This window comes from Taudactylus pleione, unplaced genomic scaffold (assembly GCF_031769625.1).
Source record: "Taudactylus pleione unplaced genomic scaffold, aTauple2 ptg000026l, whole genome shotgun sequence".
In the NCBI taxonomy this organism is placed as follows: domain Eukaryota; kingdom Metazoa; phylum Chordata; class Amphibia; order Anura; family Myobatrachidae; genus Taudactylus; species Taudactylus pleione.
This window is the reverse complement of record NW_028284428.1, coordinates 33418744-33432007: the sequence shown is the minus strand read 5'-3', so window position 1 is coordinate 33432007 and position 13264 is coordinate 33418744. Positions and strand designations below refer to the sequence as shown.

Below are 13264 nucleotides of genomic sequence, written 5' to 3'. Positions count from 1 at the left end.
ACAAGAGAAACAAATAACACTAATGAACAGGGCTGTGTATATTAATGTAATTATCTAATAAGGGAAAAAAAACAGATCATTCATATAAAAATATCTATTTAATATATCTCTCTCCCAGTCTTCAACAATAAAACAATATACAATATATTATAAATATTACAATGTAATTTATCCAAAGCACATAAAGTAGATGTGAGCAGACAGTGTCAGTTTACTTGTTAGATCTTTATATAACGGATATATTACAGTTTATCACAAATAATAATTGATACGTTAACGAGGTGTTCCTCAATTAAATGTTGCTGTTGAAAGGTAACAAATATCTTGGATCCAAACAATAGACCCTTCTGTAGATATTGCGTATTTCAGCCAGAACACCATGGTAACATGGTATCATTTATTAATATGTGACGAACTGTTATATACCTGATATGGAATCCGGTTAAAATCCTGACAGTCGGGATGCTGGTGCCGAAATCCTGACACCTGTCAGAATCTTGGTGCCAGCATGACAAGTTTAAGTAGCGGGGTTAGTTGGAGGATTAGGGTTATGGGTTAGGCACTAGGGGGAGGGTTAGGCACTAAGGGAGGAGGGTTAGGTTTAGGGTGCAGGGAGGGGGAGGTTAGGTTTAGGCACCATGGTGAGATTAGGGTCAGGCACCGGGGAGGGAGGGTTAGGGCAGGGAGATGGGGAGGGTTAGGATATTGACTGACAAGTGTCGGTATTCTAACCCTGTCAGGATGCTGGGGTCACGATTGTGACCGCCGGGATGACGAGCTCCGGCATCCCGTACCCAAATATGTTAAGATCTACAAAGTGATTATTTAGTCTGCTCATGTATCTTGGAATACTTCATATTGTAATGTTTAATACATATATTGCACATTTTGTATTTTTTATTTTATGTTATTGTTATATTTATGTGCCATTTTTTTTCGCTTATTACAAAGTCACAATAATATACACAGAGCTGTTTATTACTGGGCACTTTTTTCAACATATTACAAAGTAGAATTTCTTATAATGAATAGATTGCAAACTTCAGTCATATAATGACTGTGATCGTCTTTTAAGGCTAAATATATTTAGCTACTATCAATTATTACATTCATCACAAATACACATCCTCCAAAATTCTGCTCATAAAGAAATATAGGTCCCAAATTGTGGTTAAGAATCTACTCAACTACTGGGTGGGATGTACTACACATCGCATTAGGGATGAGCAAATCACCGCCACTTATTGTTATTAATAACGCCGTTAAAATCACAAAGAACAGCTCTTCAGAAAAGTGCTGTCCTTTGCCATAACAGGACCTTCATGCGCATAACCCAGGAGTCCTATCTGCGCATGCAAAGCTGCCTCGCGTTCCACGGGGTACAATGGGAGGGATCTGATTGGATCCCTCTCAGTGAACATTGAGCAGAGGAGCTCATGGGCTCTATTAGGAATTACCATCTATAGATATTGTTACACAGAGCTGTAACTGGACTTTTTGGTGCCCTGTGCCAGAAAGAGCATTGGCGCCCCCCTCATTTTTCAAAGGGACATAATGCATCCAAAATAGGGGAATGGCTTCATGTGGAAGGGCCTGGGAAGAGATAGGGGAGGCCAGGAGATGCTGGGGATGAAATAAGAGGAAGTTATAAGTGAGAATGATAATAAACAGAAATTTGACAGGCCCAAACAGCGCCCCCGGACCGGCCGCACTACCCTAGCTACGGCCCTGTTGTTACCTAACGGGTCCAAGCTCTGGAAAGTTTCTTATTCCGGAGCTTTGTATGGTGAATGCGGCCATAACTCACAAAATTGCAGTTTTCTGAGTTTTAACTGCATTTTTGTCTTAGTACATCCTGTCCCATGTCTCTAAAGAGTCCATTTTAGAATCTGAACCAAGAATGTGTAGGCACTACGTTCTGTGTAAGCAAGGGTAACACTGGGGAGATTTAATAAAGCTTGGAGAGAGATATAATTGGAGATAAAAAGCACCAACCAATCAGCTCCTAACTGTCACTTTTCAAACACAGCCTGTAAAGTGACAGTTAGGAGCTGATTGGTTGGTGCTATTTATCTCCAATTTTATCTCTCTCCAAGCTTTATTAAATCTCCCTCTAAGGATTTTACTACTGGACAGCAAGAATATTACGATCTGTTTCACTTATTTGTTTTTATTTTATTCACAGCATTAAAGACATCAAACACTGGTTTTGAGATCTATTGACAATGATATTGTGTAGAAAGGAGAAGAACATAAAATATACAAAACACGTAGATTATGATATAAAATGAGTTTCCTGGCCAGTTACTTAGAAAGGCTATTGTATATGAAACAACATTTTATAATGATTGGACAAGCTCAGGGCCAACTCGAGGCATGTTCGACCAGTGCAGTCGAACAGGGGCGCCACCCCATAGAGGGTGCACCCCTCCCAGCCATTGTCCATTTTTCAAGCACTGCCTCGCTGTTCCACGCGCAGGACGAAGTGTCCCGTGGGAGGTTGGGCACCTCCACCGCCGCAGCTGTGCGGCTCTAGCTGGCACTTATATTTAATCTGACAATTTCAGGTCATCCAAGAAAGTCACTCATGTAAATAGACACAAAGGGGTAAATTTACTAAAGTGAGAATTTTGAGAAGTGGAGATGTTGCCCCTAGCACCCAATCAGATTCTAGCTATTATCTTCTAGCAGGTGCTAGTTAAATGTTAAGTAGAATCTGATTGGTTGCTATGGGCAACATCTCCATTTCTAAAAACTCTCACTTTAGTAAATATACCCCAAACAGTGGATGGGTCATAACAATCATTAAGCAGGGGTGCTGTTTGTACAGGGATTTTGGTTGGGTTCAGTGGGGGAGGACTGAAATCCTTGCAACAGCTGCACCCCTACTTAATGATCGTTATGCCCCATCCACTGTATGTGAATGTGGCATGTGTATTTATCTTTGAAAGATCTGCGAGACCCACTCTCCTGCAGCAGCTGTGGAACTGCAGATTCCTTCTCACCTTTTCCGGTTTAATGAAGCTCCTTCTTATACTGGCCATACATGGTGCGATATGCACCGTGCAACACGATGGGGGATCCAACGTCCGACATATCGGGCGGTTCCCACACATGGTGTCGATCGGGTGGCCGACCGCCCGATATGCCAGCTCCCCCCTCCCCCACTCGCATAGCGCTGCATGGGATCGCACATCGCATCCCCAGATCGACTGAACCTGCAGTAAGATCTGGGGGTGCGATGTACGACCCCACAGGTGTGCGCTCTGTCCGATATCATGACCATACACGCTACGATCGAGCAGCCAAATCCGTCGGATCGGCTGCTTTATCGCACCGTGTATGGGCACTTTAATGCTGAGGCTTTAGTCACTAAAAGGAATCCTGTGATTGGTCAATAATGCAGGTTACTTACTATTTGTTAGTATAATAGGAGTCATGTGCTTATCTGTAGAGATATAGATGTGTCCACATACATCTTACCTCCGTGCGCCACAAGTCATGTTAAATATAATGCGTGAGTGCCATGCGACTCGGTAGCGCTGAGCATCTTTTCATGCGACTTTTTACCTTCAAATGCAACTTATTCACACAGTGATGTGTACAGGATGCACAAGCAGCTTCTGCTGATTAAAATGATATGCGGCATGCCTATATTCTGTATGCAACTGTGTGCACACGGGCCCCTGGGTGCAGGGGGGCCCACACCGCACACCTTACACCCATAGTTAATAAATATTTACCTCTCCTCCGATTCCGGTGTGCTGCTCTGTAGTGCCGGACCAGCACTGCAGAGCAGCAAAAAATCACAGGGAAAACGGCGGTGGCCATTTTCCCGGTGACCTGCGCCAATGCGCAGAAAAGATATCCACGGGAAAAGGCGCGGGCACCATATACTTGCAGATACACACGCAGTTGCACACAGGATATAGACATACTGCATACATTTTTTATCAACAGAAGCTGCTTGTGCGTCCTATTCGCATCGCTTTGCAAATAACATTTGAAAGTAAAAAGTCGCACAAAAAAAAATCGCACAGCGCTACCAAGTCACTAGAAGGGCTGTTTAACGCGGAAGGACATAAAATGTATATGGACATATCTGTAGCTTCTAAATATACACCTGACAGCCGTCCACTTGGCCAATTTGACATTAATATTAATAGCCCAGTTTCACGCCATGCACATTATCTCAGTTATTTGCTAAATCTGCAAATTTGCAAAATGGAAACAAAGTGCTTAAAATACGCATTTTTGGAAATCGTTGACAAAATGATAACTTTGATTTCTGAGGTAAAGTGAATAGTAAACAGATTTCCCCTAATAATTGGCGTTTGTTATAAATAAAATGCACAAATGTTTACCTGACTCCTGAAGATAGCGATACACCAAGAAATTCACCTCGTCACTGGTTATGCTCATCTTAGCCTAACCTCAAAATGATGAGGTCTACAGGAAGGGAGATTCCCGCTCTGAAAGAAGACAAATGTAACATGTAATGAGAAAATGTCATATAAACTGTATTTTATGCTATAAATGCCATCATGTTTTAGATACATATGTAAAATGCAGAAAATTTTATATTTGCAAAGCTGCAGTGAAATTCCCCACAAATTACATTTAGCATTAGAACAGGCTATTTTTCAGAGTAACACCCTTTTTGTTTCTCTGTTCTACACTGTACTTGTAAGATCCACATACAGCAGACTGTATAGGCTATAGAGGTGGGATGATGACAGTGTCTACCTAATGGCTATGACAAAAATAATAGGGGAAAATCTGAAGAAAAATACTTCAGGTCAAATTCTTAGAAAGAAATGTGTAAAATTCCACCACACAGCTTTGATGAAACTCAGCAGACATGACAGTGTGGGGTTATAGTGAAGTGCTTCTAGTCAGGAGCTCTATTAAATCTTCTAATCAGACACATAGAGAAGTCTCCCATAGCAAGCTATCAGCTTCTAGCTATTATTTATCAAGTACATTCTATAAAATGATAGAAGCTGATTGGTTGCTGTGGGCAATTTCTTCACCTCTCAAAGGTTTGTTACACCTCCCTCTCAGTCAGCAAGACTGTAACTGGCTCTGCAGCAAAGTGTCCCTGGAATCTATTTGAAAACGTTGGAGACTACGCCCATGTGTTATACTTTGTTCATACTGTACATTATTGCTTTGTAACGCCAAGCACTGTAACGACTATTATTGACCTTCAGAAAAATCTTCCACACCTCTCTCTGGGCGCAAATCAGGTCTGTGCTGCGTCTTCGGTGGCAGCGGATCTGAGAGGATATGTTAATGCCTCAAAAGCCGTCTTTGGACAGAGACACCCACCGGCAGCTTCTCAGATCCATCGCTTGCGTCCAAGGACACAGTATCAGACAAACATCGGGAACATCGGTCACACCATCGTACCTATGATAAACCCTATGGTTGCTCATAATGACAGTTGCAACTGAGACAACGAGTCCATAACCATTGAACTCGAAGAACCATTTGCTGGCTGCAACATGCCCCCAAAACAGTTGTGACACGCCTGTGTTCTAGTTGCCACTCCCCAGTACCCCCCAAATGGTTGCTGGCTGTCAAGCAAACTGCATCTAATCCGCACTGCAACCGCTGTCCCAAGACCATCACTGCACATGCGCAGTGCGGCCCAGACGCATGAGCAGAAGGCAAACATCAGCCAGTGGCAAAAGAATACGAATAAAAACTGCGTCCACCTCTGAATCAGGCCCTCATTTACAAAGTAAAATTGTGATGAAATACATTCAAACCATGTCCCATTCAGCCAAAACAATGTTTTCATAAAACTAACCAAGGCAATCTTCTTATTAGCTATGCCCCTTACTGGGTCCCAGAGGTGGGATAGTTCTGGTAGGTATTCTGCCTTCAATTAGATTTGGCTAACTCTGTCGCTATGACCAGGGGCGTACTAGGTTGTGGACAGGGTGGCATCTGCTCTCCGGGCCCATATCATTTTAATGCGCTGTGGCCGGCTAACAGGCAATAAAAAAGTGATGCACTCCTGCCAGGACCTCTGCTCTCGTCTCTGCCCATTATTCTCATTGGACACTTCTTTCATGGCCAGGGTCGGACTGGCTCACAGAGGTGCAGGGGAAATCCCCAGTGGGCCCCATTGCCTGGGGGCCCAACTCACTTCTCTCGTGGTCAGGTTCCAGACTGTGAACTCAAATTATACATTGCTACTCTGCTAGAGGTTGAGAAACGATGTATGAACTTGGATGCTTGGTTTGATTCCATGGAAACTACACCAAGATAAGCCCTCCTGCGGGGCGGTACTGACACATCCCTGTACCATCCATCCCCCGCTGTTTTCAATGTCCATATTCTAAATTTTGCCAGGATCAAAGATTGTGGGTTAATTATGCTGTCTGCCACAGTCTGAGTGTATTGAGTGGAATGTATTGAGTGCTGACCTGCTCCTGAGCCTTCCAGAGTGTAACAGTTTGTGTATGAAGTCAGCCCCAGAACCTGTATATTTTAAGAATGTCTCGGTTTTATGGGATTGTGTGACACTGTGTGGCCCTGACGAAGTTCAAACCTAGGCAAAAACTTAATCCTGGTCAAATTACCCCACCATGCCAAATTTACTAGAGCTATTGTAGGTACAAAACTCTGGCCGTGCATAAAGGACAAACAGACAGACACACAGGCACTTTCTCGCTTATTATATAGATTAAATGTAACGCCTCCGTGACAATAACATACCCTTCGTAAATATCCTTCAAGTCCTCTGTGCTTCTGAATAAATAGTACTGTATTTCTATTTTGTTCTTATACATTCATCTATTCTGTTTTCATTCTGTCACCTCCAACTCACATATCAGCATTCCAGTGTAATTGCAACAATATATATTGTAAACTACTTCTAAATAACACAGTGGGGAATATTTCCTATTTCTCATTTCCTCAGCTGTCCCCTTTATCATGTAAAAGTGAGCGCATTGTTACATCTTAATACTTCAATACATTCATTTCCCAAAAGGAATGGAATTAACATGTAAAGAAATTATTTAATTTCTGATAGAATAATATACAATGCAAAGTTTTAGTCAGTTGATAGCAAGTAGAAGAAAAATGGAAGCATGATAATAAACTCAGTTAAAGTACACTATGCAACCCAGCTATGGAGTGAGGCTTCAAATGGGCTATAATAGTCAGATATATCAATAGATTAGCAGAGAGCCAAAGTCTGCTGTCTCCATGGAGAACTTTATTACAGCTGTCACGGCAACCAGATATGTGTGAGAGGGATGAATTGGACAAAACAACTTACAAAACATGTATCCACTAACATCTCATTAGACCCTTATTAAACATTTTGTTAAAGTGAACCCACCATTGTGACACACAGCAGAGGCTGCCATTACGGTGTATGTGATGGCCATACTGTTGTCACATTAATAATGGAAATTTGTAAGTAACATACAATCTGCTTACACAATACAAAAAGCAAAACTATTTACTCATACTTCCCAACCATTAACATGTTTCATGGGACAGTCACGATTTTGGAGGACTGTCCTGTGTACTGCGAGCTGGATGGTCATTCCCAATCGCGTGGGGGAGGGCGGTTTGGGGTGTGTTGAAGTGCTGCAGCATGGGGCATAAACATTTTTAGATTTCACATTTCAAAATTGCCCATGGAGGGCATAGTCACACTCCCACTTCACCGTGGTCAAACTCCCTCCTCCTGACATCAACACCTGCAATGTTAGAAGGTTTGATCTAAAAAATAGGGAAATCCCTTTCATAGTGTTGGCAAATTAATTCAAACTTGGCCTAATAGTTCTATCTTGTCAAATCACAAATTATTCACTACATTTTTATTTATTTTTTTGTTTTATTTGATATGTCAATACAGTAGTCACACCACTCAACATTAGAAAATTGGGAAGCAAGACACAATATGCATGTCCATGCCTACAGTGGCGTGAACCCACCCTAGTGGAAGTTCTTAGCACTTCTAGGTCACACTCCCCTCTTACAAAAACCCTATTTTATTGCCGCACAAAAGGAAGGTATCTCCTAGCTTCCTACAAAATGGGACTAACATGCCAAACAGCTTGATGGCAGACAGTTCCTTCGGGCTGGTTGGCTGGTATGAATTAACAGTGATAATCAAGTTCAAGAAAGCTTAAAACAAAATAGTGTAACTGGGATGTTTTAAAATTAATAATGTCTACAACTCTTTCCACTAATTCCAGATTTTGAATTGGCAAAAATATCAGAGAGTGATGGCGGTACACCAAGGTGTAGAATATGAAAGTTTTCAAACGGTGGAATTCACAGAATTGAAAAAGCATAAATTCCTTTTTAGTGCACTCTTATAAATATATAAAACATAACTATTATGAAAGCAAAATAATAAATACTGTAGAATAAAAGATAATTTACAGTTTGTCTGGTATATGAAGATTAATCTCATAATTGACAGTAATTGTCACTTTTTTTCTAGGCTGGGGTAACCATTACAGATACACTCTGTATTGCTGCTGTATGTCAATCCAGTAATGTAACAGTGTCAGCACAAAGTCGGGAAACACAGATATAATCAGTGTTAACATATTTGTTCCACTGATATTTTTGTGATCTAGTCGATCCCTTCTATTTACTAGTGCATTGGAGTACAAATGTATTGCTAGTTTGTATGCTTTTTTATATTTCTTTATTCTATATTCAGTTATCTGGTCATTTTAAATCCAAAAGGCAGATTTAATTAGCTGCAGGACTTACTGGAGCTATTCCATTACTTGCAAATTTCAATGGCTGGTAAGCCCACTGCTAACGTGTGTTAGCCCATAGCTCCCAGGTTAAGTGCCTAGAGCTATGTAATTACCTTGTGTGGTAAAGCTCCACAGGGTGCCCTTAACATGGAGTTTTCCCCTCAGCTCCTCAGTCTGCAAGGAAAAATCTGCGTTATGTGCACCCCCATGGGGTAGCAGGCATACTTACTGACTTTGTATAAGTGCTTTCCGGGAGCAGCCTGGAGAGCTGCTGCAGGCCGGTTAGGGGGCGGGGCTGGACTGTTGCTGTAATAAGACCCCGCCCTTTTCCTGGAAAAGTCCGTGGTTCATGGGTCCACGAGGAGGGGGCAGGGCTAAATGACGCAAATTGTCATTTAGCTCCGCCCCCAACTCGCAGACCCGAAAATTCCCCATTATATCTCCCCATCCTGCCCGCTTCACTAGGAAGTGGGCAGGATGTGGGAGATCTGCCTACACTTCCGGAGGTGCGGGGGCTACCCGAAAAATCGTGAGCCTCGCGCAAGTTCCGGGAGTGTAGGCAAGTATGGGTAGCGGCAGTAATTGAATCTCTCAGGGCATTGCTAATTGAATCTGAATGTGCTCATTAGACAGGAGATGTACTAAGCCTTGGAGAGAGTTTATGTCATTTTAATTCTTTCTTATTATATTAACACTTTATTGATTATCTTTACACATCTATACTTTACACTTCACTATCACCTTCTTTCCCTTTTTCGTGTGATGCCCTGGGCATGGTCCTTGACTGAACTCTTTTGGGCTGCCTTGTGCCTCGGACGTGAACCCCTGAATGTTAGGGACGCCGTTATAGAGGAGCCTTGACGCTGGCCCGGTGCTTAATCATATATTCGCAAATGTATGCAACCAATATGTAGGGTTCAAATATTTTTTGCTGATATTGTTGCAGTGTGCTGGAGGGAATACCCTTTTCTTCTGTGGTTCAGAGTAAACCCCACCCTTTACAAGCACCTGTGCAATATCATTAAGCTGATGTGAGCGACCACTGTATATATTTTTTGTGTTTCAAAAATGACAGTTAGAAGCTGATTGGTTGGAACTTTATCTCTGCCGACTTTCTCTCTCTCTCCAAGGCTTAGTATATCTACCCCTTGCTGTCTTAAATAATAACAATAACAGTTTGTTGAAATGCAAATATGAATATTTGTTCTAGAAATTTAAGAATGCAGTTTAACATTCTTTTAATTTTGCAAAGTGCATAAATCCTTTCTTCATATTCAAAAATAGATTTTTGTATACGTTTTATGTAAACTGAAGGTAAAATGTCTTCTCTGTTCTTTAAAATTGTGATCAAGAGACAACATTTCTGTGATATAATAGCGTTTGTTTGTTTGTTTTTTTGTCATTTTGGCATGTCCCATTACTGTGACTTTTCGACAAACGTTCTTTCTATAAAGATATCAAAGACTGAAATTAGATATTTTCTTTCTAGGAGTGCATTCAAACATGTGCCATTTGAACTTTTGTACATCTAGATATTTATTTGGCACATCTCTCCTAGTTATTCTATATCAAGCGCTGGCTCTTTCCAAAATAACTGTATTAAAGCCAGAATCATTCCTTTACATTGCTTGGCGGAAATAAATAAAAGGAGATCATTCAGTCTAATTGTTTAGTGGGACAAGAGTTGCTTAGCCTTTTTTATTATTACAAATATATGCATAAATACACCATGACCCTTTAACCTTTAATGCATAAATAACATTTCTTTATCTACATTTAATACGGTCACCTTCTGTCTTACATTAGGCAATTTATAACTGCACTCGCATACTTGCCTACTCTCCCAGAAGTTGCAGGAGACTCCACAAATCAGTAGGTGGGGCCTCCTCCCACTAGTCCAGTGGATTCTGTATATTTGTATGTTGTAACAAGGCATAACAGGATATAGGAGCTTTCAGAAGTGTCTCTTTACTGAGAACATGCACAAACGAACATGGCCACCAGGAGTACTAATGGGGCAAGAGAGTGGTTGGCAGGGAGAACGTCTGCCAACCACACAGCACACATCTACAGAGATGCAGAGGTGTAGCATGGAGATCTGTTTAGAGCAAGCACAGTGATGTTCCCCATAGCAGTAAAGTTTGCCAAATTGCCCCAGGCCTTCCCAGATGATGTTACATTAAAAATTATATATATTTTAGTAGAATCCAAAGAATAAAGCATTTTTTTTAAAAACAGTTTTAGGTATTGCAGTGGCAAAAGTGCCTTTATGACTGTTAAATAAGCTCTGCCATGAACAGACAGTCTAACCCTTGGAAGGGGGAAAGGTGCTAGTGATTTATTAAAGGAAAATTGTGCTTATTTGCCATTCTTAGGTTTATTTATGTGGCATTGAACCCAGTTGTGTCTCTGTTCATTTACACCACCTGTGATCAGCAGCCACCCGCACTGTTTCTGCCTCCCATATCCAGGAGATGGGAATGGAAGGCGTGAAGAGGGGGCAGACATACGGGGAGGGATGAAGATGCACACATTGCAAGGGGGCATGTGCACATATGTGGACTGGGTACGGTGCAGATATATGGGGAGGGGGTTATGCAAACAAATAGAGAGTGAGGCAGGTGCAAGCATGGGAAGGGGGGCAGGCATAGAGGGTGCAAAGGCACCTCTATTATTGGTAGGGCATAATAATAGCACAGCCAAAGGAAGCGGGCACACATGCGGAGCAGAAAGTACAAGGGAAAGGAAGTAGAGATGGTCAGGAGCATGCAACCCCAGTTACACACCTCAACAGGCTCCACAGGTGCTGATGATCAGTCTGATGGGGGGCCCTCCCGCAAAGATGGTCCATGGCAAACTTTGTTTTTTTATTTTTTTAAAAGGCAGATGCCTGCACCTCCTGTACCCTCCTGCCAATAGCTAAACTGAAGAATTAAATTAGTTACTCTTGATCTTCCTGAAAACAATTGTGGACAACTGCTTCAGGGCTCCTATTTATGACATTTGTATACATACAAGTGATGTTTTCCATAGTTAGAGCTATAACAATTGTGTTGTGCTTTATTGTGATACTTATTGTATTGATTAAATAACAAATTTCAGACTGGAAGGGTCACAGTATTCATAGGTGCACTGACATACACTGGCATGCAGAGTGTTGGACTGAGGCATAAAGGGCCCACCAGGGGAATACAGTGATAGGGGCCCATGCTTAAAGGGTGTGGTCATCCACCAGAGGGGGTGTGGCCAGCCACCACAGTGGCTTGGCTAACTATCGGGCAAATCTTGGTGTAGTTTCTATAGAAGCAAAACAATAACTGATGTTCATACATGTTCCTGCTCCACAAAGTAACTGACCATCTAATACAATAACAATGTACAATTCAGTGCACAGTGTGGAACATGACACCTAGAGGAGGGGGTGGGCCCACAGGCAGTGGGGCCCACCGGGGATTTCCCCTGTACCCCTGTGGGCCAGTCCAACCCTGGGTATGCATACTTGCCTCCTTTTGGAAGGCATTTCAGAGAGATTCTGAAAGCGCACGTTAAAGTTAGCGTGTGCTACTACATCTGAGAGGCGTGTCATAAAATTGGTTTGCATACAACTGTAAATGAGCCCCAAAGCAGTTAGTAAGATCTACTTGGTGATGAAAACACACTGATACTTTACAGAAAATGCATGTATCCATAGGGATCATTGTACCTTATAATCAATGCAGGGAAATGATACTAATGATCCCATTTGTATGTATATATCTCTGTTTGTTTTTTGTATATAACAGCTTCATAATGGGGGTAAGGTGCAATCAGGGAGATTACTAGGGGTAAATTTACTAAGATGGGAGTTCTATTAAGAAGTGATGTTGCCCATAGCAATTAGTAAATTTACCCCCCTAGACTCTTCAGGGAGTCAGTGAGATTGCTACTATTTCAGGGAGTCTCCCTGATAATCAGGGAGAGTTGGCAAGTATGCTGGTATGTTTCATAGCCACTTCTAAGAACACATCATTGGGACAGATCTTTCATTTCTTGAAAAGTTTGTAAGTATAAGACTTGAGTCACTGATCTGGGCATTATTACTGATGCAGAGAAACACATGCACGTGCTCTATATATAGTATATTGCAGGGGTAGGTAAGTATGATTTCAGTATGAGCAAAAATATGTTAAAAAATTATATGCATACATATGAGATGGCATATACTATAATAAAAATGTATTTAGTACATTGTTGAACATAATTTCGAAACACTGGGAGTTTTATTGAGTTTTGGCTAAAAATGATAACGTTTAAGGCAGTGATTTTCTATCTGGCTATACGGTGTGCTTGACCAATGAAAAAAACAAACACTGGCTCCCACATAAAAATATACACACATATTGGCCTCCATTGGCATAAAACACACTACATTGGCCTCCTCAGGAATAACACACACTACAGTACAAGTGCGTTGTGCTGACCGCCACAGCACACTTGACCACCGTTCGCGGCAAACTAGTGTGCCACGGCACAGTAGT

At 41.7% G+C, this 13264-nt stretch overlaps 1 protein-coding gene across 2 annotated transcripts in view; it reads right to left on the bottom strand.

The window, feature by feature from the left end:
• TBL1X (transducin beta like 1 X-linked) overlaps positions 1-13264 on the bottom strand; it is a 360692-nt gene that overhangs the window by 109394 nt on the left and 238034 nt on the right. For both annotated transcript variants that reach the window (XM_088451544.1, XM_088451543.1), the window contains one exon: positions 4365-4472. In XM_088451544.1, the coding sequence (XP_088307670.1) occupies positions 4365-4422 (58 nt within the window). In that variant the 5' untranslated portion in view covers positions 4423-4472. The remainder of the gene's footprint in view (positions 1-4364; positions 4473-13264) is intronic.